The following is a 23,187-nucleotide window of genomic DNA, read 5'->3' on the forward strand; positions in this document are numbered from 1 at the left end:
TCAAATGCCATGTATACACTCACATTGTTCAATAAAATTTTTAAAAGGATAAAGCACCATTGCCAGTTTTTGCTTTACATGTGGGTGATATGAGAGGAGGTCTCTGGTAACCATCAGGAAGCAATTAGTTTCAGGTGAAAACGGCTACCTGGCCACACACCAAGGGAAGGAGGAATGATAGGAGGAATACTCCAGAGGATTGGCTACTATCATAAATGCTTTTATTTTAAAGTTCTGAGGTGAGGGTACATCCGGTGGAGGGTGCACAAGGATTCTTTTTATCATATGCATAGAGGTGGTTTAGAGTGAATATTGGTGTTTCTCATAGCATCTGTTTTTTCCTATCACATATTGGACTGTTTTTTATCCCAAATTGGACTATATTGTCTATAATCACTAAAGATTAGATCATTCACTATTTATCTTTGGATTCATAAGCATATTGTTTATGCATTGTACATTTATTTATTTATCAATTTGCACATCATATTATATGATTTGGAGTTCATGTGAAGGTGAGAGCACTTGCACTTTACTGAGGGGGGGGGGGGATTGCATTAAGCACTTTATATATTTAGGGAGGTCACATATACACTAGCATATTATTGATAGTTCACTTAGCGCTGCACTCATTTGTTATTTATTTTTCTGTAGTATCACATATTTAGGAAGTGTGGGGAGTGCTGGCAGCTGTTTCTTGTTTTTTTAGTTTTGTTTTTGTTTACTGGTTTGTTTACTGCTCACGAGGTTTTTTAATACAGCTATAGCCAGTGGCAATGATCGTGTGGACATTTTGCAACAGGCTGATTTTACAGAAGTCAATTGTTAGATCAACTTCTGTACATACAGACTGCCCATACATGGATCGAAATTAGGCTGGTCCCTGCTGAACCGGCCAAATTTCGATCCATGTATGTCTGGATTTAAAGCCAAAGGCAGAGCAATTCTGCACCATGGGGGGTGAGTATTTGTTTTTTGGTCACCCCAAACTTCTCCTTTAATTTAGTTGCACTACTCCATATCAACAATATTTCTGTGCTCACCATATGATCACAAAATTTCTGATGCATCATTCCTCTATGAACTGTTTCACTAACCCATATTAAGTTGGATGGTTATGTAATTAGATTTGCCTTTGATCTGGTGAAACTGTAATGATTTTTCAATATAGTCAAAAATGTGTTGTTTTTTTATTTTATTTTTTTGTGTTTGTTTTTAAAAGCATTGATGAATATAAGTGTGTCTAGAAAAGGATGAACTCTAATAAAAAAAACTTGCCCTTCAATTAATTGGCATGCTATGTTTATTTCAGGTGAAATGGATTTGTCTTATTCAAATGAACCTTTGGGTCAAGTGGATAGTCAAGACAGGCTTGTGCCAACTCCATCTGGTAAGTCAAACAAGTTTGTTATTTAATGCTAAGCTCTACGTTTTTGTTTTTCATTCTCTTCTTTTGCAGTGTGCTTCAGTTTTCATTGTTTTACAGTAATGAAAAGGGTTGCTTGGAGAGTGCCTTAATGGCTTTGAGTATTTGTTTTAGTTTTGTTTGTTTTCTTATATGTCTGATGAGGAACTGATGAGAACCATCATGTCATTCATATTAATTGCCAACTCCTTTCAAGACTGGTATTTCTATGTTTTGATATTTGTTGGCAAGTTCAGTCACTTCTGCTTCTTGAAGCCTTCAGTTGTGAAACATTCCAACCAAAATTCTTAATTCTGTACAGTCGTTGTCAAATGAGGGTGTCATGCTCCTCTTAGGAACTATCCATAAACCTCAAATTGTGGGTAAATACCATTTTCAGCAGCCTAGGGAGAAAGAATGGTACAAATGAATTATGGCTTGCTCCACGTCATTAGTACTCTTCAGTAACATCTCTTTGTACTTGTCTCCTGCTTGGTCATAAAAGTAACATGATGTTCAGAACCCTAGCAGTGAAAGTCAGCCTGTGAACACTTTACATTTACTGGCATAGCAGACAGCAACCCAGCTTCCAAAACAATTGGATTCCAACCACACCGAGAACTATGAGGCCTCCGCTTCATTAACTCGGATGCAGATGAATGCAGGCCAACTTTTTAACACTCCATAACCACAAAGTTTTGAAACCAAACATCTAACCCCAAATATGTTTCTACACGCACTACTTACCATGGAATGCTTTTCCTACATGCACACTGTGAAATGTAAACACTCAAATATGAAAATTAGAATCTAGTAAAAGGAGATCGTACGCACCATGTTCAAGTTATTAACCTTTATAGACGTGAAAATGAAGTTAAATTAACAGACTGAAAGGAAAAAAAATTAAGATTATGACAGAGTTTCTTTATTCAATATAAAATTAGACTTTGAAAATATGGAACAGCAAACAAGTAAAAAGACACAACAGGTATTATTTCTTGGGAATGTTACAATAGTAACTAAGGGGTTGATTTACTAAGACTAGAGAGTGCAAAATCTGGTGCAGCTGTGCATGGTAGCCAATCAGCTTCTAACATCAGCTTGTTTAATTAAGCTTTGACAAGGAGCCCCCGTTCACATCGGCACGATTTGACATGTAATTTGACAGGTCAAAGCCTATTGACGGCAATAGGAGCGTCTCAATCGGTGCAACGCCGCACCGATTTCTAAAAATTAGTTCCTGCACTACTTTTAGCGACTTTGGGGGCGATTTCAATAGACATCTGTGCAAGGACCTGCAAAGATGTCTTTCAAGTCACTCCCAAATCGGACTGAAATGCGGCTTTGAAATCGTGCGAGTTCAGATGAACTTGCACGATTTCAAAGCTGTGTTCAGTGTGAATGAGGGCTAAATCTTGGCAGCTGATTGGTTTCTATGCACAGCTGCTCCAGATTGTGCAGTCTTCAGTTTTAGTAAATCAGCCCCTAAGTGTCTACTAAAATATCTTTAATTTACCTGTAAAGTGTAAGTGTACTTTTAGCGTAGTACACTTGTTTTACAAATGAAATATTTGTACTGTGCTCCAGCAGAGTCGTGCTCCAGCAGAGTACAGCCTGGCATAGGGTTGAATGAAGAATGCAGTGAACCCATTGGGGCAGCCTTGATTAGTGGCACAGAATAGAATTTATTGGAGGTCTGATGTGTTGGGGTATGGTTTGGAGGTTTTGGGGCTTACTGAGGGGGGTTATGGTGTCAAGGCACAGAGACCCTTTAATTGTCCACATTTGTTGAAGGCAAATCTTGTTTTTGCAAATGCTCTTGCGTGTGACTAGGTAATAATGATGCACACGATTTCACCAACCTGTTTTCCTAACCATTAGCGAACGCTTTATGTACACTTTTATTAAAATTATTAGTTACAATGATCTGATCCCAGTCAAATTTACATCTAAACACTGTAAAAAGAGTATTGTTTTCCTTTAAGATATAAAATAAGGGGGTAGGGTGAATTTGAGAAGACAATTGCTGATTCACCTGTCAGCACTGTCTGTGTTGATGGGGAAATGGAGCATTTTTTTTCCTGCATTCCGTGGTTGCAGGAAAGAAATTTGCATCGTGTATGGCTTGCCTTAATCAGACTGTAGAAGAGCCTGTTTTTTTCTCTATGTTTTTCCATGTCTCTTTTCATAATAGTGTCATATTTTCCTTTCTTTGATATGTTACAGAGAAAATATAGTTAATTCTGTATAAGTAGAATTAAAAGTGTCAGAAAAATCTGAATGTTCTAGCTAAATGGCATAATTAGTATAAAATCCTAATTTTAAGTGATTTTAATGTCGGTGACTAACATATTTGTTGCGTTCCTGCTATTTTGGTCTGTCAGTTTAACAGACCTGTCTAATGCGCCAACCGCAAACCAGACCCTGTGTGGTGGTCTGGATCTGTACATGGCTGGTAGGGAAGTAATTAGTCAAGACTGTTTTCCAGGAGTATTTTGTTTATGCTCTGGAAAGAGATTTTGTACTCCTGCAAGTTAACATTTTTCACCCTGCTTGAGGATCTTACATTTTTCTTTTTGAAGAGAGAGTAAACAAGCACATTTTGCAAAGAGCTGTAATGCAGATATGATGCTTGTTTGTAGGCTCTTGCAGTCATTCTCTGCTTAATTATTAAAGTAGAAGTCTGGTCTAAACCTATCCGATCTTAAACCTGCTCCCACCCCTGTTGTAAGCCCTATACGAACTAGCCTGTAAAGGAAAGATGTGTATACTTACCTAATTTAAGGGTGCTCTAGACCGGTCATGTGATTTCCCAGCGGCCAGCTTCAGGGGAGAGAGCAGCGACAATGGCTGGGAAGCCTGGGCAGTGATGTCACCCATAGGCTTACTATGAGGCAACTTGTCCGGTGTCCCTCCTCTACATTGGAAGCCGATGCTGGGAGATGATTACATGACTGGGCTAGAGTGCCCTTAGATTAGGTAAGTATACACAGCTTTCCATTACAGGCTAGTTAGTATAGGGCTTAGAATGGGGGTGGGAGCAGGTTTAAGCTTAGATAGATTTAGACCTGACTTCTACTTTAACTCAAGGCAAACAGCTTAATTCATATTGGTAATACATATACACAACCTTTTTCCCTGTCTGTGTCCATGCAGCAGAACCTGATTGGCTCCTACTGCTACTGCCCTCTCCTACAGTCTGAGTTCTACTGTGTAGGAACTTACAGGAAGCTACATAAAGACACATTTAAGCAGGGTGGATAAAAATCAATGATTTAAAAATAATAATAATCTGAACAATCTGATTTTTTTTTTAATTTAAATCTGATTTTTTTTTGTTTTTATCAAATTTATTTTAATAAAATAATTTTGGAGTAAAAAGCTATCTAAAGATAGTTTTCTATTTAAGATACATTAATAATTTAGTTTATTCAGGATAAAATGGAGTTCATTTATGTAGCTTGAGGCTGTATATTCTGCAATATTTACCTTTTTGGTAAACTTATTCAATGAATCCAAGCTCTGCAAGCTGAGATAACATGCACTGCATTGATGCATTCACACAATTTCACAGTAACCATGAGATAAAACAGGGTTCAGAAATATTACTTTATCCCATTGTTTTGCAAATTTATATACACTACAAACTGTATGATTGAATCAGTTCTGATTTCACTGTTTTACTAATCTGACAGCTTAATATTCTAAATAGGAAAACTTCATTTTGTTTGCAAATACTAAAGATTCTAACTACTGGCAAGAATAAGTCCTTACATTTAAAGAGAACCTGTCATTTCAGATCCATCAGGGCAGCGCCTGTTAGCGGGCATCCACTCACCTGCTGCCACCACATCTCTCACCTTGTAGTGTCACTGCCGCATCACCAGCCGTCCCATTAAAGTAGATGGGACTGTCAGTGAGTCAACAGCGGGTCAGAAGAGGAGCCGCAGCAGGACAGAGATGACAGTTGCTCTTTAAAAATTATGATTTAAAGCGAGTTGATTTAAATCAAGCCTTTTTACTAGTGATTTAAATCAAATCCACCCTGCATTTAAGTACCAACATTGGTTTTCAGAATAAATGTAATCTTTTTGGACCCATTTACACTGTTGGGTTTTAACATACACATTGCAATTTGTGATTAGGCCTTCAGCATTTATGATTAAGATTATCTTGAAGTATTTTTTTTACACAATTGTTTCATTTTTCTTACTTACTGTTCTAATGGCTATTTCTGCATTAATTAACCCAGTTAGCATATTTGTACACTGACTGCAGAGCAAAAACCAATTGTAAGATAAGTCAAAAACCAATTGTAAGATAAGTCAGCCAGTGTCCAGTTCAGTAAGCTGTAATATTACATGGTAAAAGTGACATAGCAAACGATATTATCACAAATGATAATAATGCTTGATTCATAAAAGAGGAAGTTTTGTGTGTTATTAACCACTTGCCATCCGCGCTATAGCAGAAAGACGGCTACAGCGCAAACTTCATTTGCCGGGAGGGCGTCCCTGGATGTCCTCCCGTGCTTGAGCGGCCTGCGCGCCCCCTGTGATAAGTGAGTTTATAAGACTCGTCTGATCACAGATTGGAGTAAGGAGTCGATCCCGACCCCTTACCACGTGATCAGCTGTCAGCCAATGACAGCTGATCATGTGATGTAAACAGAGCCGGTAATCGACTATTTTTCCTCCTCACGCTAATAGGGTGAGGAGGAAAAAAATAGCAGATCACCGGCAGCTGCGAGAGAGACATCGGTCCCGATCGGGGAGCCACCTAGCAGTGCCCACCAGCGCCACCCATAAGTGCCCACAGTGTCACCTATCAGTGCCACCTATCAGTGCCCACAGTGCCGCCTATCAGTACCCACAGTGCCACTTATAAATTAATCAGTGCGTCATTACCAGTGCTGCCTATCAATACCACCTATTAGTGCCACCTACCAGTGCCTATCAGTGTCACCCATCAGTGCCACCCATCAGGGCCCATCAGTGCCATCTTATCAGTGCCATCTTATCAGTGGCGTCTTATCAGTGTCGTCTTATCTGTGCCTATCAGTGTCGCCTTATCTGTGCCCATCAGTGCAGCCTCATCAGCAAATATCAATGAAGGAGAAAAATTACTTGTTTGCAAAATTTTATAACAAACTATGAAACATGTTTTTTCTTTTTTTTTCACAAATTTCTGTCTTTTTTTGTTTGTTTAGCAAAAAATAAAAACCCAAATGGTGATTCAATACCACCAAAAGAAAGCTCCATTTGTGTGAAAAAAATGATAAAAACTTCATTTGAGTACAGTGTTGTATGACCGCGCAATTGTCATTCAAAGTGCATCAGCGCTGAAAGCTGAAAATTGGTCTGGGCAGGAGGGGGGTTTAAGTGCCCAGTAAGCAAGTGGTTAAGCCACTAATTTTTCACAAGTGATTTTAACACCTTATTCACAACAAATTTTCGCTAGGTTGAAGAGCTAGCTTTGGAGATAAGAATACTTTTAAAAAGCTTATTCACAACAAATTTTCGCTAGATTGAAGAGCTAGCTTTGGAGTTAAGAATACTTTTAAAAAGCTAGTTAATGGATGGCCCGGTAAGGGTCCTGTCATAGTAGAAATAAAGAACACATTTAGTATATAAATGCTTTTATTAGTCCTAATTGAAGATTCTCCTGATCCATGTTCTAAGATCTAGCTGGGCTATATTAACAGGAAGCGCAGGCTCTGCCTTCCTAACCACCTTCTGGGATGCTAGTTGTAGAGCAGTTTTAGGGGCACAGGGGACTCTGGGGAGGTGGCTCACTCAGGTTTCCTGTGACATTATTAAGGTCTAATAAAATATTAGCTGTTGAGGGTTCTCTTAAAGTGTTACTAAACCCAGGACCCTGCATTCACTATATCTGGTCTCCCACAGTACACAGAACTTGGAAATAGCAGTCTTGTATCTTCTATCAATGCCAAGCACTGGTTAAAGCTTGTAGGAGGAGTTCTCATTCTCCTCTGACTGTCCTATGAGGCTGCATGACTCCTGACCCTCTGTCCGGACAGTGCTGATTGGCTCTGTGCTGATCACATGCACCCTCCCCCCCAAAAAAAACTCTCTAGCAATACACACCAAACTGAGCATGAGCCTCCTAGGGCTCTGTGCTATCAACAAATCAGCCTTTTTTACACAATGGGGAAGATTAACCCCTTAGGTTCCACAGTGAGTATAACAAGCATGCTTTACTACATATACAGACTGATTTTACTGTTGTGGGTTTAGTAACACTTTAAGGGGCCGTTTCATCTGCAGTATTAAAAATGGCACGGAAAGTGCATGGCAAAACTGTAATGAAAAAGACAAGTCTTGACAGAAAAGGAGCATCTGATTGGCTGTGTTGGTTTAAATTACACATCCCCATACATTTTTTAACAACCAAACACAATTTTCAGCCTGAGGTCTTTGTACTCCTGGGAGTCTTCCCTATACAGCTCCCTCATCAAGTGTTTTCCAGATGTCTCATCTCTTACCACATGTGTGCATTGTCCCAGTATCAATATATCAAAGTATTGTGTGCATTCCTGAGAGCTCTGTTATCTAACCTTTCTTAGTGGTGGCAATTGTAATGTAAAGTCATTTACCCAGTGGGAGCAAACAGCATGATTGTTTGTTACTAGAATGCCACAAGTCTAGAGGTCAGGGACTGTTGCTACTAAATATTTGCACTTTACATGCCAGTAGCCAACAGCTGTTGTATAGTGTAAAAAACAATGCTAGTTTACTATACTTCTCTTGAACAGGTCCATAATAGAATCATTCTCCCCTAAGTTAGCTCAGCCTTACACGGTTCAGTACTTTCAGCAACTGCAACAGATTCAAGCACCACTTGTGATGAATTGGGATAATAAGCACTTATTTGAGTTATTGCCTAGACAATATCTTGAACATCATACAACACTAGAAAATATAAGTTGTTATAAATCATTCTTTACTGCATGAGATAAAGAGGTTTACACTAGAAAAGTTATCTACACCTGGGGCTGATCTCTCAAGTACATGCCTCCATTTCTAAAAAATACCATGCATTATGTTATCTTTAGATTGTAAGCTCCATGAGCAGGGCCCTCCTACTCCTTCTGTATTGAACTGTATTGTAATTGTACTGTCCCCCCTTTATATTGTAAAGCGCTGCGTAAACTGTTGGCGCTATATAAATCCTCTATAACAATAATAATAACATGATATATAGAGAGTTCCTTCCCTACCCAGAGACTGACTGGCTGCTAAGAAAGACCGTGCACCATGTTTACAATTCAAGCTCTTCTAGTAACTGTGTTGGAGGATATTTAAAAAGGGTTGTAAACCCTCATGTTTTTTCCCCTTAATGCATCCTATACATTAAGGGGAAAAAAACTTCTGACACTGACCGGCCCCCCAGCCCCCCCCATTTTACTCACCTGAGCCCGTTCGTTCCCTCGGTGGAGACGCACTCTTCCTCTCTGCCCGGGGTTCTCGGCTCTTGATTGGATAGATTGATAGCAGTGCAGCCATTGGCTCCTGTCAATCAAATCCAATATTGCGGGCACTGGGAGGTGGGGCCGAGTCCGGCATTCTGTGTCAATGCATGCAAATGCTGGACTCGGGAGCGCGCCTGCAAGGTAGGAGGAGCCGCGAGTGCCACCGAGGGACCCCAGAAGACGCGGTCCAGGGCCACACTGTGCAAAATGAACTGCCCAGTGGAGGGAAGTATGATATGTTTGTTATTTAACCACTTCCCTACCCGCCCATAGTCATATGACGTCCCCAGATGGGATCTCCCATCCTGGGTGGACGTCATATGACGTCCTGGGATTCCCGGGCGTCTAGGGGGCGCACGCGCGCCGCCGGGAGCGCGCGCGCCCGCCGCGTTCCTCGGGACCCGGTGCGTGTGCCCGGCGGCCGCGATGTCCGCCGGGCACCCGCGATTGCCCGTTAACCGGGCCGGCATGTGGATCTGTGTGTGTAAACACACAGATCCACAGCCTGTCAGCTCTGAGGAGAGCGATCTGTGTTCCCAGAACGGAGGAACACAGATCGGTCTCCTCCCCTAGTGCGTCCCCTCCCCCTTCAGTTAGTAATCACTCCCTAGGAAACGCATTAACCCCTCCCCGCCCCCTAGTGGTTAACCCCTTCACTGCCTGTCACATTTACACAGTAATCAATGCAATTTTATAGCATTGATCGCTGTATAAATGTGATTGGTCCCAAAAATGTGTCAAAAGTGTCCGATGTGTCCGCCATAATGTCGCAGTCACCAAAAAAAATCGCGATCGCCGCTAAAAAAATAAAAAAAATTTTTTTTTTTTAAAAATGCCATAAATCTATCCCATATTTTGTAGACGCTATAACTTTTGCGCAAACCAATCAATATACGCTTATTGCGATTTTTTTAAACAAAAATATGTAGAAGAAAACGTATCGGCCAAAACTGAGGAAAAAATGTGTTTTAAAAAAAAAAAATTGGGATATTTATTATAGCAAAAAGTAAAAAATATTGTGTTTTTTTTCAAAATTGTCGCTCTTCTTTTGTTTATAGCGCAAAAAATAAAAACCGCAGAGGCGATCAAATACCACCAAAAAAAAGCTCTATTTGTGGTGAAGAAAGGACGTCAATTTTTTTTGGGTACAACGTCGCACGACCGCGCAATTGACGTTTAAAGTGCGACAGCGCTGAAAACTAAAAATTGGCCTGGGAAGGAAGGGGGTGAAATTGCCCTGTATTGAACCGGTTAAAAAAAAATAAAAAAACAAAGGTTTACAATCACTTTAATATTAACCACTTCAGTACAGAGCAGTTGAAAAGTCAATGGGCCATCACCTTTCATGTCTATCTTTTGTGTTCTACATTTTCATTTGTGGTCTAGTAGATAGTGCCCTTTCAGAACATGTTTCATGGTATTCAGAGGGAGAACGGTCCAATAATTGCAGCATGGGAAGTTGGTGTACAACATTGCAAACCATCGATGTGTAAAGAAACATAACTTTACATTTTGTATACTTATGCCGCGTACACGTGGTCGGAATTTCCAACAACAAATGTTCGATGCGAGCTTGTATGTGTATGCTTGTGTTTAGGCTCCATCGGACATTTGCTGTCGGAATTTCCAACAACAGATGTTTGAGATCTGGATCTCAAATTTTCCGACAAAATCCATTGTCGTAAAGTCATGTGTACACAATTCTGACGCACAAAATTCCACGCATGCTCGGAATCAAGCAGAAGAGCCACACTGGCTATTGAACGTCTTTTTTCTCGGCTCGTCGTATATATTGTACATCACCGCATTCTTGACGTTCGGAATTTCCGACAACATTTGTGCGACCGTGTGTATGTAAGACAAGTTTGAGCCAAAATCCGTCGGAAATAAATTCAGGATTTTGTTGTCAGAATGTCCGATCTGTTCTAAAATAGGGGAATGGCGCTGTTCACAAACTATAAAACCAAAAAACAAACAAACCAAAATGACACCAAGAAAAATTAATGATGAATAATAATGTGTGTATATGGACAAAAAAATGTAAAGTGTGCACCGAAGTCCACAGCAAGTGCAATATTCTACATAAAACCCTACAAGCTATTCCACAACATACACAGCATTGTAAAAAAAGGGTGCTGTGCAACATGCAGCATCCTGCAGCCGAAAATTCATTTTCAGTTTAGTGACTGCAGAGCACTGAGAATACTCTGGATGGATGCTTTGGGTAACAGTAGTTTAATTCATTAAGAAAGTCCAAATGTTTTTTAAATACATCACGATGGCAGCTATTGTCTGCGACTCTCCCTGTGGAATCCAAAAGGTCATATCATACCACAACAAATTAAATATACATATGTGCAAGTTAAAATGCTAAGCTGTAGAATACTTTTGGCTTTTTGAATGCTGTCTTCTTTTAAAGAAACATATCCATGGCATTTAAACAGAGTATGACAAAGAACGGAGAAATTTAAATATCCACATCAAATCCACACCATGGAGAAAAGAGTGCTCCTTTCATGTGTTACGTGTGCAGTCCCTGACTGATCCCTGCAGAGATTAAAGAAATGCTTTATGTGTGCAATATATGGATTCTGTAGTGGGACACAGCTAGGAGTTACTGATCATAGGTTTTATGGAATCCTAAGCAATTTATTTTTATACCACTTTTTTTTTCAATTGATCTAGATCTTTTATAAATGTGATGTTTAAATTTAAAAACTGGCATTCATGTAAGCCTCACTCCCTGCTAGTAATCAAACCTGGTGAGAATGTCATTGCTACATTCATGTTCTGTTTAACTATTTTAACTTCCAAAGCCCATTTCATGAAGCCACCCCTCTGATTAGACACTTTGCACTGTGAACCCCAGCTGTATGGAAATTTTGTTCACCCTATTACCATTACCCGTATACTGTATCTTTCAGCTGCTTTTGGTACCCCCCCCCCCCCCCCCCCCGTAGCTCTCCAGGCTAGGAAATAGCATTAACCCCAAAAACAATAATATATCAATAGGCACCTGACCAATTCTTAGATTTGGTGGCTGCATTTGTTTCCTTTTTATGTGTTGTTCCTTTATTTTCACCCTTCTAGTGTTTGTTATCTAAAAACTACTTGAATGTCTCAGGCAGTGCTGACATTGGTAGCATCTTTTGTGAATTTCAAAGAGCTTAAGGACTCATAGCCAGGTAGATCTTCCCTTGGATATGATGAAAGTGCTAAAGCTGACCATGCACTGATGGAAAATATGTCCGCTTCAGCAGAGAAGGGACATACTTGAAACTCTTGTCAATCATCAGCTGCAGGCGATGATCAGTGTATTCTGACAGGAGACAATGTCCCAAAGGGGGATATTCCACCATCTACCTTGTTTGTGTGGATGGAAGAATCAGTCTACGGCCAGCTGAAGAGCTGGCCGTGGTCAGGTCTGCAAGTTCATGTCCTGGCTCAAACAATAATGATAAACACTGTTTTTGTGAACATGCAAGGTATTTTGCAGTGTGCTACAGTTTTCTAAAATGCTGATTTTTGAGTTGGTCATTAATACTTATACTGTAGTGTTGTAAAGGAAGTTCAAATATATCACATCACCAAATCATAGTACATGGCTGGATTTGATGTGTTGTTTCCAACAACTAACCCAGGGATATGCAATTAGTGGACCTCCAGCTGTTGCAAAACTACAAGTCCCATCATGCCTCTGCCTCTGGGTGTCATGCTTGTGGCTGTCAGAGTCTTGCTATGCCTCATGGGACTTGTAGTTCTGCAACAGCTGGAGGTCCGCTAATTGCATATCCCTGAACTAACCGTTTTAGGGTCCATGCACACTGGGCTTAAAAAAACACCAGTTCTTTTGGCAGACAAAATCACTCATATAGCGTGTTTTTGTACAGGCGTTTAGGATCATTTAGCGTTTTTTCTGCGAAAAACCAGAAGGTTTTTTTTTTTATTCCCTGCCTTTAAACACTGAACTTAAAATATGCCTCTTAGGGCTCGTACACAATATAAGAAAATCGGGTGAGAATTTTCATCCAAAGAACTTTCATATCATTTTCGTATAGTGTGTACACAACTTTCGACAGCTGATTCCGACTTTTCATATGAAAATTCCCCAAGGGACAAAAGCCAAATTTTTTCTTGTACGGGAACAGAACAAACGATTTTCGTTCAATGTGTACTGTTTTCGTATGATTTTCGTACAAGAAAAATCGGAAAAGAAAGACTGCTCATGATCAGAAACAATAAGCAACAAAAAAAAGCCTTTGTCGTACGAGAATTTTCATTCAGTTCCGATTTGCTGTGAAATGATGAGGAAAATCAGACGATCGTTTGCCTGATTTTCTTATAGTGTGTATCCTACTTAAGACTCCATGCATGCTGGCTTAAAAATTGCTGTTTCTACAGGCGTTTTGTGTTTTGCCTGTAGAAGCAGCTTAAGCGCTTGCCGTCCGCCGCACGAACATTTACGTCAACAGAATGGCACGGACAGGCAAATGGGCGTACAGGTACGTCCCTTTAAATTGACCGCCGTGTGGTCGCGTGCCCTGCCCCGAGCTCCGTGAGTGTGATCGCGGACTCTATGTCCGTGGGGATACTCGCGATCGTCTCACGGAGATGAAGAACGGGGAAATGCTGATGTAAATAAGCATTTCCCCGTTCTGCCTATTGACACTGACCACAGCTCTCTGTGATCGGGAGCTGTGATCAGTGCCGTGTCACACGTAGCCCCCCCCCCACCAGTTAGAATCACTCCCTAGGACACACTTAACCCCTTCACTGCCAGTCACATTTACACAGTAATCAATGCATTTTTAATCGCACTGATCGCTGTATAAATGTGAATGGTCCCAAAATAGAGCCAAAAGTGCTATTTTGCTTATTGCGATTTTTTTTTTTTTTTTTTTTAACCAAAAATATGTAGAAGAATAAGTATTGGTTTAAACTGAGGAAATAAAATGTTTTTTATATTTTTTGGGGGGATATTTATTATAGCAAAAAGTAAAAACATTTTTTGAAAATTGTCACTCTTCTTTTGTTTATAGCGCAAAAAATAAAAACCGCAGAGGTGATCAAATACCACCAAAAGAAAGCTCTATTTGTGGGGAAAAAAGGACATCAATTTTGTTTGGGAGCCAGGTCGCATGACCGCGCAATTGTCCTATAAAGCGATGCAGTGCCGAATCGCAAAAAACGATCTGGTCTTTGGCCAGCCAAATGGTCCGGGGTTAAAGTGGTTAATGTTATCCTATGTCTCCATTCACATTAGGATGATTACTGGCATATTTTGAGCTCAACGTTTAGAGGCAGGAAAAAAAAAACCTTCTGGTTTGCGTTTCTGATTGGAGCTTACTGGCAGAAAAAAATGCAAAACTCTCCTAAACTCATCAAAACGTTGTACAAAAAATGTCCTATATGAGCGGGTTTTTTTTGCCAAGGGAACAGATGTTTTTTTAAGCCCAGGGACACATAGGATAACATTGAGCTGCTTCTACAGGCAAAACACAAAACTCCTCTAGAAGCAACGTTTTTTGAGTCGTATAACTTTTTATTCAGACAAATACCAGGGTACAAACATACATGATGACCTAAATGTGAGAGACTTTCCATAATATGGAGCAGCGTTTTTATTCATTTTTTTTTAAGCCAGTGTACATGGATGGACCCTTAGCTGTCATATTTTCCACTCCAGGTTATAAAATAGGAATATAGGATTGGTTTGTGGGGAGCCATAGGCCATTTTCTTTCCCGCTGGTTTCCCAGCTAAACCCCCGTACTATGTGGATCATGGGCATCCTGAACTTTTGAAATTACAAAAACTGTCCTTGTTTGAGTTTTCAGTAAAAAGGGCAGGTTTCTTTCCTGTGGGTAACAAATGATGGTGACTCCTACTTTAGGTGATCCTCAATCTGCTCTGGCTGACAGCTAAACTTCCCATGTCACCAAGGTGAATGCATAGGGGAACAAATGCACTCAGAAAGGGAAAAAAGATTTGGGAGTAGGGTTGTGTTACAGGGGAAAGGAATAGGCACAAATATCTTACTCCTCACTCCCCAGCAGCCAGCACTCTTCTGTTCTTCTCTTTGGAATGTGGGTGGAACCTTGCTGTCCTCACATACAATGCAGGAGCGTTGATCCTGCATTGTAAATGATGACCTCAGAGAGTTGCAACCCGCTAGGCAGCAAAGTGAAGCAAGTTTAGAGATCCTTTTGTACAGGAGGAGGAAGCCTGCAGGAGGGAGGAGTAATGTGAGTATTTCTTCTTGTTCCTACCCCCTGCATTTAACCAATGCAGGGAGGGGGGGTACCTCACTGCATTGGTACATTTTCCAGAAGCCTGAAGTTGTGCTTTATGCAAACAAAAATAGCAACTGCTTAATTGATAACTAGCTTTTTAAAAGTAAGGTGCATACTTACAGAGCAGTTCTCATAATAACATGAAACAATACAAAATGCAGGAAGTTTCTACAATGTTTTAACAATATGCATGGGGGTTTTAGTTGCAAACTTTTGCAAATACAGTATATGTGATAGCCACATTGCCTCACTAAGGCCACATGCACGCTTGAGCTCAAAAACAACGCTTTTACAGTCATCAGAGCTTTTTTTCTCTCTGTCATTAAACTCCCCTTCATGTTAACCGGTGTCCATGCACACTAAAAAAAAACATTGCTTGTGCATTTATGTTTAATTTAGTGATTCATAAATAGTAAAACAGGAGGTAGCCTGCTTGGACTTATATCACCCCTAATATCTGGCAAGTGTTCAGTATTTAGCAGACTGACACATCTTATCTGGACATTTTACAGGCTGAAAGCTGAGCTGTATTGCATAGGAAGAGCATGAAACAATATTTAATGGATTTCAACAGTTGATTTAAAATTATATCCTGAAATACAGTTCAGCTGACGTATAGATAACAAACTCCGTCCATAATTAATAGTGTGATACTCCTTAAATCAAGCTTCATTAACATATCCTTCATTGAACCTCTGAACACTTTGTAGAATGATTTAGAAACATAAATGATCCAAGGTCTGGTGTCACCCAACATCACCTTCATCCCTAATTCAATACATCTATACAAGGGGTTCGCCCTGGGACATTGAGTGAGGTGAATATGGTTAGTCAAGAAACATGTCATGGAAGTAAAATAATGTAGATTTATTACAATTGTTGCAGAACTGAAACACAACAGCAATAAATGCAGGCTGATAAAATATTCATATGTGAACATGGGACAATCCGCATACATGGTAAAACAGTGTATACCAATATACAAACATCAGAGAAATGTGCAAGCATCAGTAGTACCCGACGACATTTTGCGGGACCGCACTCGCTCTTCAGGGGTAAATGCTTTGCTATATCTGTAATACGAGTAGTAAATCAAATGAATAAGTATATGTTGCACACTCCTCACCGCTGGGGCCGCGATTGCGCGGTGTCCCCCATTGTGCGGGATGGTAAACCTAGCCTAAGGGTGACGACACTAGAATTGGCGCCCCCCGATGGGCGTGGAAAACATGACGTCGATATGTGGGTGGCCTCCCTAAGCCACAAGGGCAGGAGGGGACAGCAGGAAGTCTAGAAGGACCCCCTTTGACACATATCGCAGCTCTCGAACTGGATGAAGGGAACCGCCACAGACAGGGAACAGCAAGAGGGCACAGGGCCAGCCCAAAGTTTAACTGCCCATCTATATACGGCCAGTAGTAGATGTATATGAATGATCTAGAAAACATAAATGATACAAGGTCTGGTGTCACCCCAACATCACCTCCATCCCTGATTCAATACATGATTGTTGCTGCTGCCGCCGCCAGCGCCTGATGGCCTGGCCCAGCCCATTGGTGAGTATGGGGTCCCACAGTCTGACCCTGATGATTACTCACCTCACTGCCTATTTGATGCAACATACACTCATTCATTTGATTTACTACTTGTATTACAGATATAGCAAAGCATTTACCCTTGAAGAGCGAGCGCGGTCTTGCGAAACGTCGTCGGTTACTACATCACATTACTACATCACATTTCTCTGATGTTTGTATATTGGTATATATTATTTTACCATGTATATGGATTGTCCCATGTTCACATTGTATGCATATTTTATCGGCCTGCATTTTGTTTCATATGCGCAACAATTGTAATAAATCTAATAAATAAATAAGTTGTAATAAATATAATAAATAAATAAATTGTAATAAATACGATGTTCATTATTAGGGCTTAAATGTTAAAGGGATTGTAAATGATCACCTTGTAAAACAACCCATTCAGTTAAAAATGAAAGGAAAAACATTTTGTATAGATATATAAAAGAAAATGATAAATACCCTTTTCTCCTTTTTTATAAGTGATCACATTCCCTCGGTTCTCAGCTTCAGAAGAGCTGGGGGAGGAGAAGCAGCAGTACACTGAGCCTGCAAGTGAATGGCTGTGCATCGGGGGGGTGTCAGGACAAGGCTTATCATTGCAGGAGAGCAGGCTGAGTTCCCAGCATAGCTAGAGAACTGACCATGGTGTGCTCTCCTGCTTAATGTGGTCAGTTTTTTAATAGGAAAGCAGAGGGACTTTCAGGAACACCATGGATTTCACATAAAGGAAGTAATACAAAGAGAACAGGATACTTTCTCATACAGGTACATGGTACAGCAGGCATATATCAGGAATATGAAATGTTAGGGTAACAAAGGCTTTAATGCCTTATTTTAGGGGCTTTGTTCATTTTAAAGGTTTGACTAAAATCAAGATAAGGATTTAGGCCATCCATAGACGGAACAAAATTGGGCCAGTTCAGCAGTAGCTGCCAAATTTTGATCCATCTATGGGCAGGCTGCTTGTACTGAAGTTGATCCATTGATCGACTTCAGTACAACCAGCCTATCGTTTTATATTTACCTGATCACTGCTGACAGTGATAATTGTATTCTGCCGGAGGGAAAGGCTCCCCGCTGGCAGAGTGCAATAACGCTGTGGGAGGGACTCTCCTATCAACACTGGCTGTGTTCAAGGAAGGAAAGGGTGACCCCTGGAAGTCACACATCTATAGTGTCCTGCTACAATGAATGAAATGGCAACCTCAGCCTGGACTCTGACCAGGCCACACCTCCACCACATTTAACTCCGCCCCTGGAGCTTAGTCATGGAACTCTGACTGTGTTGATGGGGGAATCAAGCAATTTTCTTTTCTTCAACCCATGGTTGAAGGAAAGAAAATTGCATAATGTATGAATGCTTCACATGAGTAGGTCGGGGGTTTGGAGAAGTTTGCTCTTTTCACTTGTTTGTAGCCCTGAAATCCCTGTGCTGAGAATTACTGCTCTGAAAAGAAAAGTGCTATGTGACAATATAGACGCTGCGTGACCTGACTTGGCAACAAGGACTACCCAGTGGTAGTATCCACCACCAAAGTCCATAGCTCTTAGTGGTTCTCATGTGGCCCAGATATTAGAAAGTTTGCACTTAAACCAGTATAAACATGAGTGTGGTGTTTTTTCGAGTTAGGACACAAGATGACCCTGTGACAACAGAAGGATAGTGAAATGTCACTTACATTGTAGTCTAGGTCATCTTGAGTGTCAGAATGCTCAGTTTGTTTCTCTGTAAAGCACCAAGAAATGCTGAAACAGAAAGTAGTGTTGGCTATCAATACTGGGGTCAGCTGGGCCTGCTATTACTTGCTTCCTGTGCCTGTTCTTTTGACCCATCATTGTGATGGCTTGCTTCACTAATAACGAGGAGCTAAAAGTGATATGGGATGGACAGAGTTGCTAACCAGGAAGCTGTTTGCATTCAGGGTGCCCTGATTTTCAGGGCTATCAGGCACTCAGGAAAGAAGCAGAACATCTGTGTTTTTTTTTTTCCATGTCAGAGCTTCGAAATATTGAGGCCAGAAGCAGCAAAGCAACTAGCATTTTTAAGTAGGAGGCCAGGAGTGGCAGTGTCTATATTTTTGTAAGTCCAAGAAGCTAGACAGAAAATTGTCGGTCACACAGAGGCTGCATCCAATCAGATGCATCCGCTGTTTGGGTGTTCTTCCAGCTGCTGGCACCAAGTGGGGGGGCCCTTGTCAGGTTCAACAGGGGAGGATGTTAGAAAGGTGAGACTGGGGTAGCTACAATTGAACAACAAGCTTTAGTATGCAAACATTGACACAGTGCTCATTGAATTCTCTGTGATTTATTATCTGGCTGGGCAGGAAATTATCCTCCCTTTTTCTAGTTTCTTTTGAGGAATTTGAAAGATCCATTTAGCATGCCTCTTAGCCGAGCTACAAATCATGGCATTAATACTGAACAAATAGCTTACGTCCTGTGACAGAGCAGTGGTGAACAGCAGTATTGCAGATGTCTGACCTTGACTCATGGAAGGTCAAGGAGAAGATAATCCTTTTTCTGGCAGGTTAATACAAGTTTACCTTTGAGTACAATAATATTCAAGATGCTTATCTTTATCTTAAATGAGATGTCAAAACTTAGATGATCAACAATGTAATATACTGTATGTTTCTTCTGTTAGATAGGAGCTTCCTATGTGGTTTTCTTACTTTTGTTATAATTTTTGGAACTGTCAGTCTTCAAGCACGTCAGTTTTTACTTGCATTCTAATAAGGCCATTGATGGGTACTTTTACTAGAACTTGATCCACCATCAAAAGACTCTTCAAGTGCCAGACACATACAATAATTTCATGGTTGTGTATGGAAAGAGGTATTACTCATAATCAAATTTTATGAGATAGCTTCCACATTGTAGAATCAATTGAAAATATTCAGCATAGCCAATCACATTTCTACCTAACTTAATAAGGCAAAGGAAGTTCATACTATCAAACGGAAATATCTTCCATCTGTGTAGAAATATTCCACTCCAGTCTCCCCGCTATTCTTTTTTCTGAGATAAGATTTGTGACATTGTCTAGACAGGGCATGATGATTTTAAATATGAAAAACCAACAAACAAACAAACAAGCGTGGCTTGGATTGTCCTCAAACTGAAAAACACCTCTTGCTTATATTATAGGGCATGTGAACGCCTATTGGCAGGAAATAGCTCAGTATATCTGCCGCGCCTTGTAGAAGTCTTTGGGATACTTTGGACGTTTTTTTTCTAAATGTGAGAATATATATATATATATATATATATATATATATATTTAATGTATATACTGTGCAAAAGTTTTAGGCAGGTGTGAAATAGAGAGAAATCCAAATAAAATTAATATTTGGTGTGATCACCCTTTGCCTATAAAACAGCATCAACTCTTCTAGGTACACTTGCACACAGGTTTTGAAGGAACTCAGCAGTTAGGTTGGTCCAAACATCTTGGGGAACTACCCACAGATCTTCTGTGGATATAGGCTGCCTCAAATCCTTCTGTCTGACTATCTCAGACAGGCCCAGTGATGTTGATATCAGGGCTTTGTGGGGGCCAAACCATCAATTCCAGGACTCCTTGTTTTTCTTTACGCTGAAGATAGTTCTTAATGACATTGGCTGTATGTATTTGGGGTCGTTGTCCTGCTGCAGAAAAAAATTGGGGTCAGTCACAATTCTTCCCGATGGTATAGCATGATGGATAAGTATCTGCCTGTATTTCTCAGCATTGAGGACACATTGATCCTGACCAAATTCCAACTCCATGTGCAGGAATGAAGGCCCAAACTTGCAAAGAACCTATACAATGCTTCACTGTTTATTTTTTTATGACAGGGACTTGCGTAGTGCTGACAGTTTACGCAGCACTTTACATATATATTCTATATTATATTATATATACATCAGTCCTTGCCCTCAAAGAGTTTAGAATCTAAGGTCCGTAACTCACATTCATATATACACATACTAGGGCCAAATTAGAGAGGATCCATTTAACCCTCCATCATGTCTTTGGAGTAGGAAGAAACCAGAGTGCCTGGAGGAAACCCACGCAGGCACAGGGAGAACATGGAAATTCCAGGCATGTAGTGCTGTGGTTGGGATTTGACCCGTTTACCCTAGAGCACTTAGCCACTGTGCTGCCTGTAGACACTTATTATTGTACTGCACCTCAGCCCTTCGTCAAACACGCTGCCTCCTGCTACAGCCAAAGATTCCACATTTTTTTTCATCAGTCCAGAGCACCTACTGCCATTTTTCTGCACCCCAGTTCCTATGTTTTTGTGCATAGCTAAGTCACTTAGTCTTGTTTCCATGTCGGAGTTATGTTTTTTTGTCTGCAATTCTTCCATGAAGACCTCTTCTGGGCAGACTTCTTAGGACAGTAGATGGGTGTACCAGGATCCCACTGGTCTTCACCATTTCTGTGCTGATGGCACTGCTGGACCTCTTCCGATGTTGAAGGGAAGTAAGCATGATGTGTCTTTCATCTGCTGCAGTAAGTTTCCTTGGCTGACCCCTTTCTTTGTGTTTCTTTAAAAGAGCTTGAACAACTAATCCTGAAACCCCAGTCTGCTTTGAAATCTTTATGGAGAGAATTTTCTGATGCAGTATTGTGTCTTGTTGCTGTGCTCAGTCTTACCATGGTATATGACCTGTGACATGACATGTTTACCACAGCCTCACCTTAGTAGCAGAGTTTGGCTGTTCCTCACCCAGTTTTAGGCCTTCTACACAGCTGTTTCTGTTTCACTTAATGACTGTGTGTCAACCTACATATGAAATTGATGATCATTAGCACCTGCTAGGTATAATTGATTAATCATACACCCCTGAAAAATCCAAGTATATACAAAGTGTGCAAGTGAAAGAACTGATGCTGGTTTGAAGCCAAAGGGTAGTCACTCCAAATATTGATTTGATTAAAAATTTTCTTATGTTCACTCATTTTGTATTTTGTAAATGACTAAAAATGAACAAATAAAATATATATTTCTGAAAGCATTCTTACTTTACAGCATTTCCTCACACCTACCTAACATTTTTACACAATACTGTATAAATATTAATTTGTATATATAGCGAAATGTTACATAAAAATGGCATATACTGGCAGGTGTTAGCATAATATGCCTTACAAGAAGACAATAGCTTTGAATAATTTATATGTTCCTGCCCCATGGATGCTGTTTCATTACTGATCAAAAAAATCTGCTTTGTGATATGAATTGGCCCTTAGCCTGGGTTCACACTGAAGGTGGGTTTGAAGTCGTATGATATCAAACCCACATTTCAGTCTGACTTTGGGAGCGATTTTAGAAACATCTGTGCGGGTTCCTGCACAGATGTCTATTGAAATCGCTTCTGAAGTCGCCAAAAGTAGTGCAGGACGTACTTTTGGGAATTGGTTCGGTGCTGCAAAGTCTGCATCGCACCGATTCGGACAGTGATGTTGCCGAATAAGTTCCTTCGGCGGATAAGTTCCCCCCTGTACTGCGCAGGCGCAGCGCCTGCGCAGTACCAACTAGTAACAGCCGCCGGAGATAGCCGAAGCTAAAAATCCACAATCAGCTGTACACGGCGCCTGCGCTCTGGGTCCAGGTTCCTTCCCTACCATCCAAGTGGACCTAGAGGGGGAATCTAAAAGAGCCGAGCGCAGCGAGGCCGTGCCCGAAGCGTGGCGAGTGAAGCGAGCCCGCGAGGGGCCCTCTTACAGGCGCCGTCTACAGCTGATTTGGACCTATTCCCCTTCGGCTATTTCTGCCGGATCCTACTGCACCTGCGCAGTAGAGGGGGTCCTTATCCGCCGAGTGGAACTTTCTCGGCAGAACACCGGCAATAGGCGGCGATTTGACAGGTCAAATCGCATGTCAAATTGGCCCTGATGTGAACAGGGGCTAAATCTGGGGCCAGCATTCTCAGTGGTTCTCAACATTGCCCTCCTTAGTTCATAGAGTGGTTGCATAATTATGTCTAAAAAAACCCCGCAGTCCTTCCAAGAAGCACTGCAAAAATGTCGCTGATTCTCTCCGTGCTGCAATATATAAAATTCAGAATAAAACTAAATGTACTGATCTTTTTATCTTCAGCACAGTGGCAGTGTTTCCTGGATTATCCTAGCATTTTACTGGTAATCTTTATGTCCTTTGTGTTATTACAGATAATGTCTGAAATATGCTTGCCACTGTCTGTACAGAAAAAGATGTGATGCAGCAGACCTGGCACTTAGCTTTGCAGTTTACTTTATACACAAGCCCTTTTTTGTTATCAAATGGTTCTTAGTGGGACACAGTTAAATGCTTACCGTCTGAGCCTTTTTTCCACCCATTTCCTTGTAAGGCAACTACTTTCATTACTGGATGTGGGTAGTTGATTTTATGACCAACCTAAAAGCTTTCAGACTCCTAGCA

At 40.7% G+C, this 23,187-nt stretch overlaps 1 protein-coding gene across 1 annotated transcript in view; it reads left to right on the top strand.

Moving 5' to 3' along the window:
* Nucleotides 1–23,187, top strand: part of ROR2 (receptor tyrosine kinase like orphan receptor 2) — a 190,787-nt gene that overhangs the window by 118,966 nt on the left and 48,634 nt on the right. Inside the window, exon 2 of the mRNA XM_073632858.1 lies at nucleotides 1,313–1,390. Coding sequence (XP_073488959.1) covers nucleotides 1,313–1,390 — 78 coding nt within the window. The remainder of the gene's footprint in view (nucleotides 1–1,312; nucleotides 1,391–23,187) is intronic.

Source organism: Aquarana catesbeiana, linkage group LG01 (assembly GCF_042186555.1).
Source record: "Aquarana catesbeiana isolate 2022-GZ linkage group LG01, ASM4218655v1, whole genome shotgun sequence".
Taxonomy (NCBI): domain Eukaryota; kingdom Metazoa; phylum Chordata; class Amphibia; order Anura; family Ranidae; genus Aquarana; species Aquarana catesbeiana.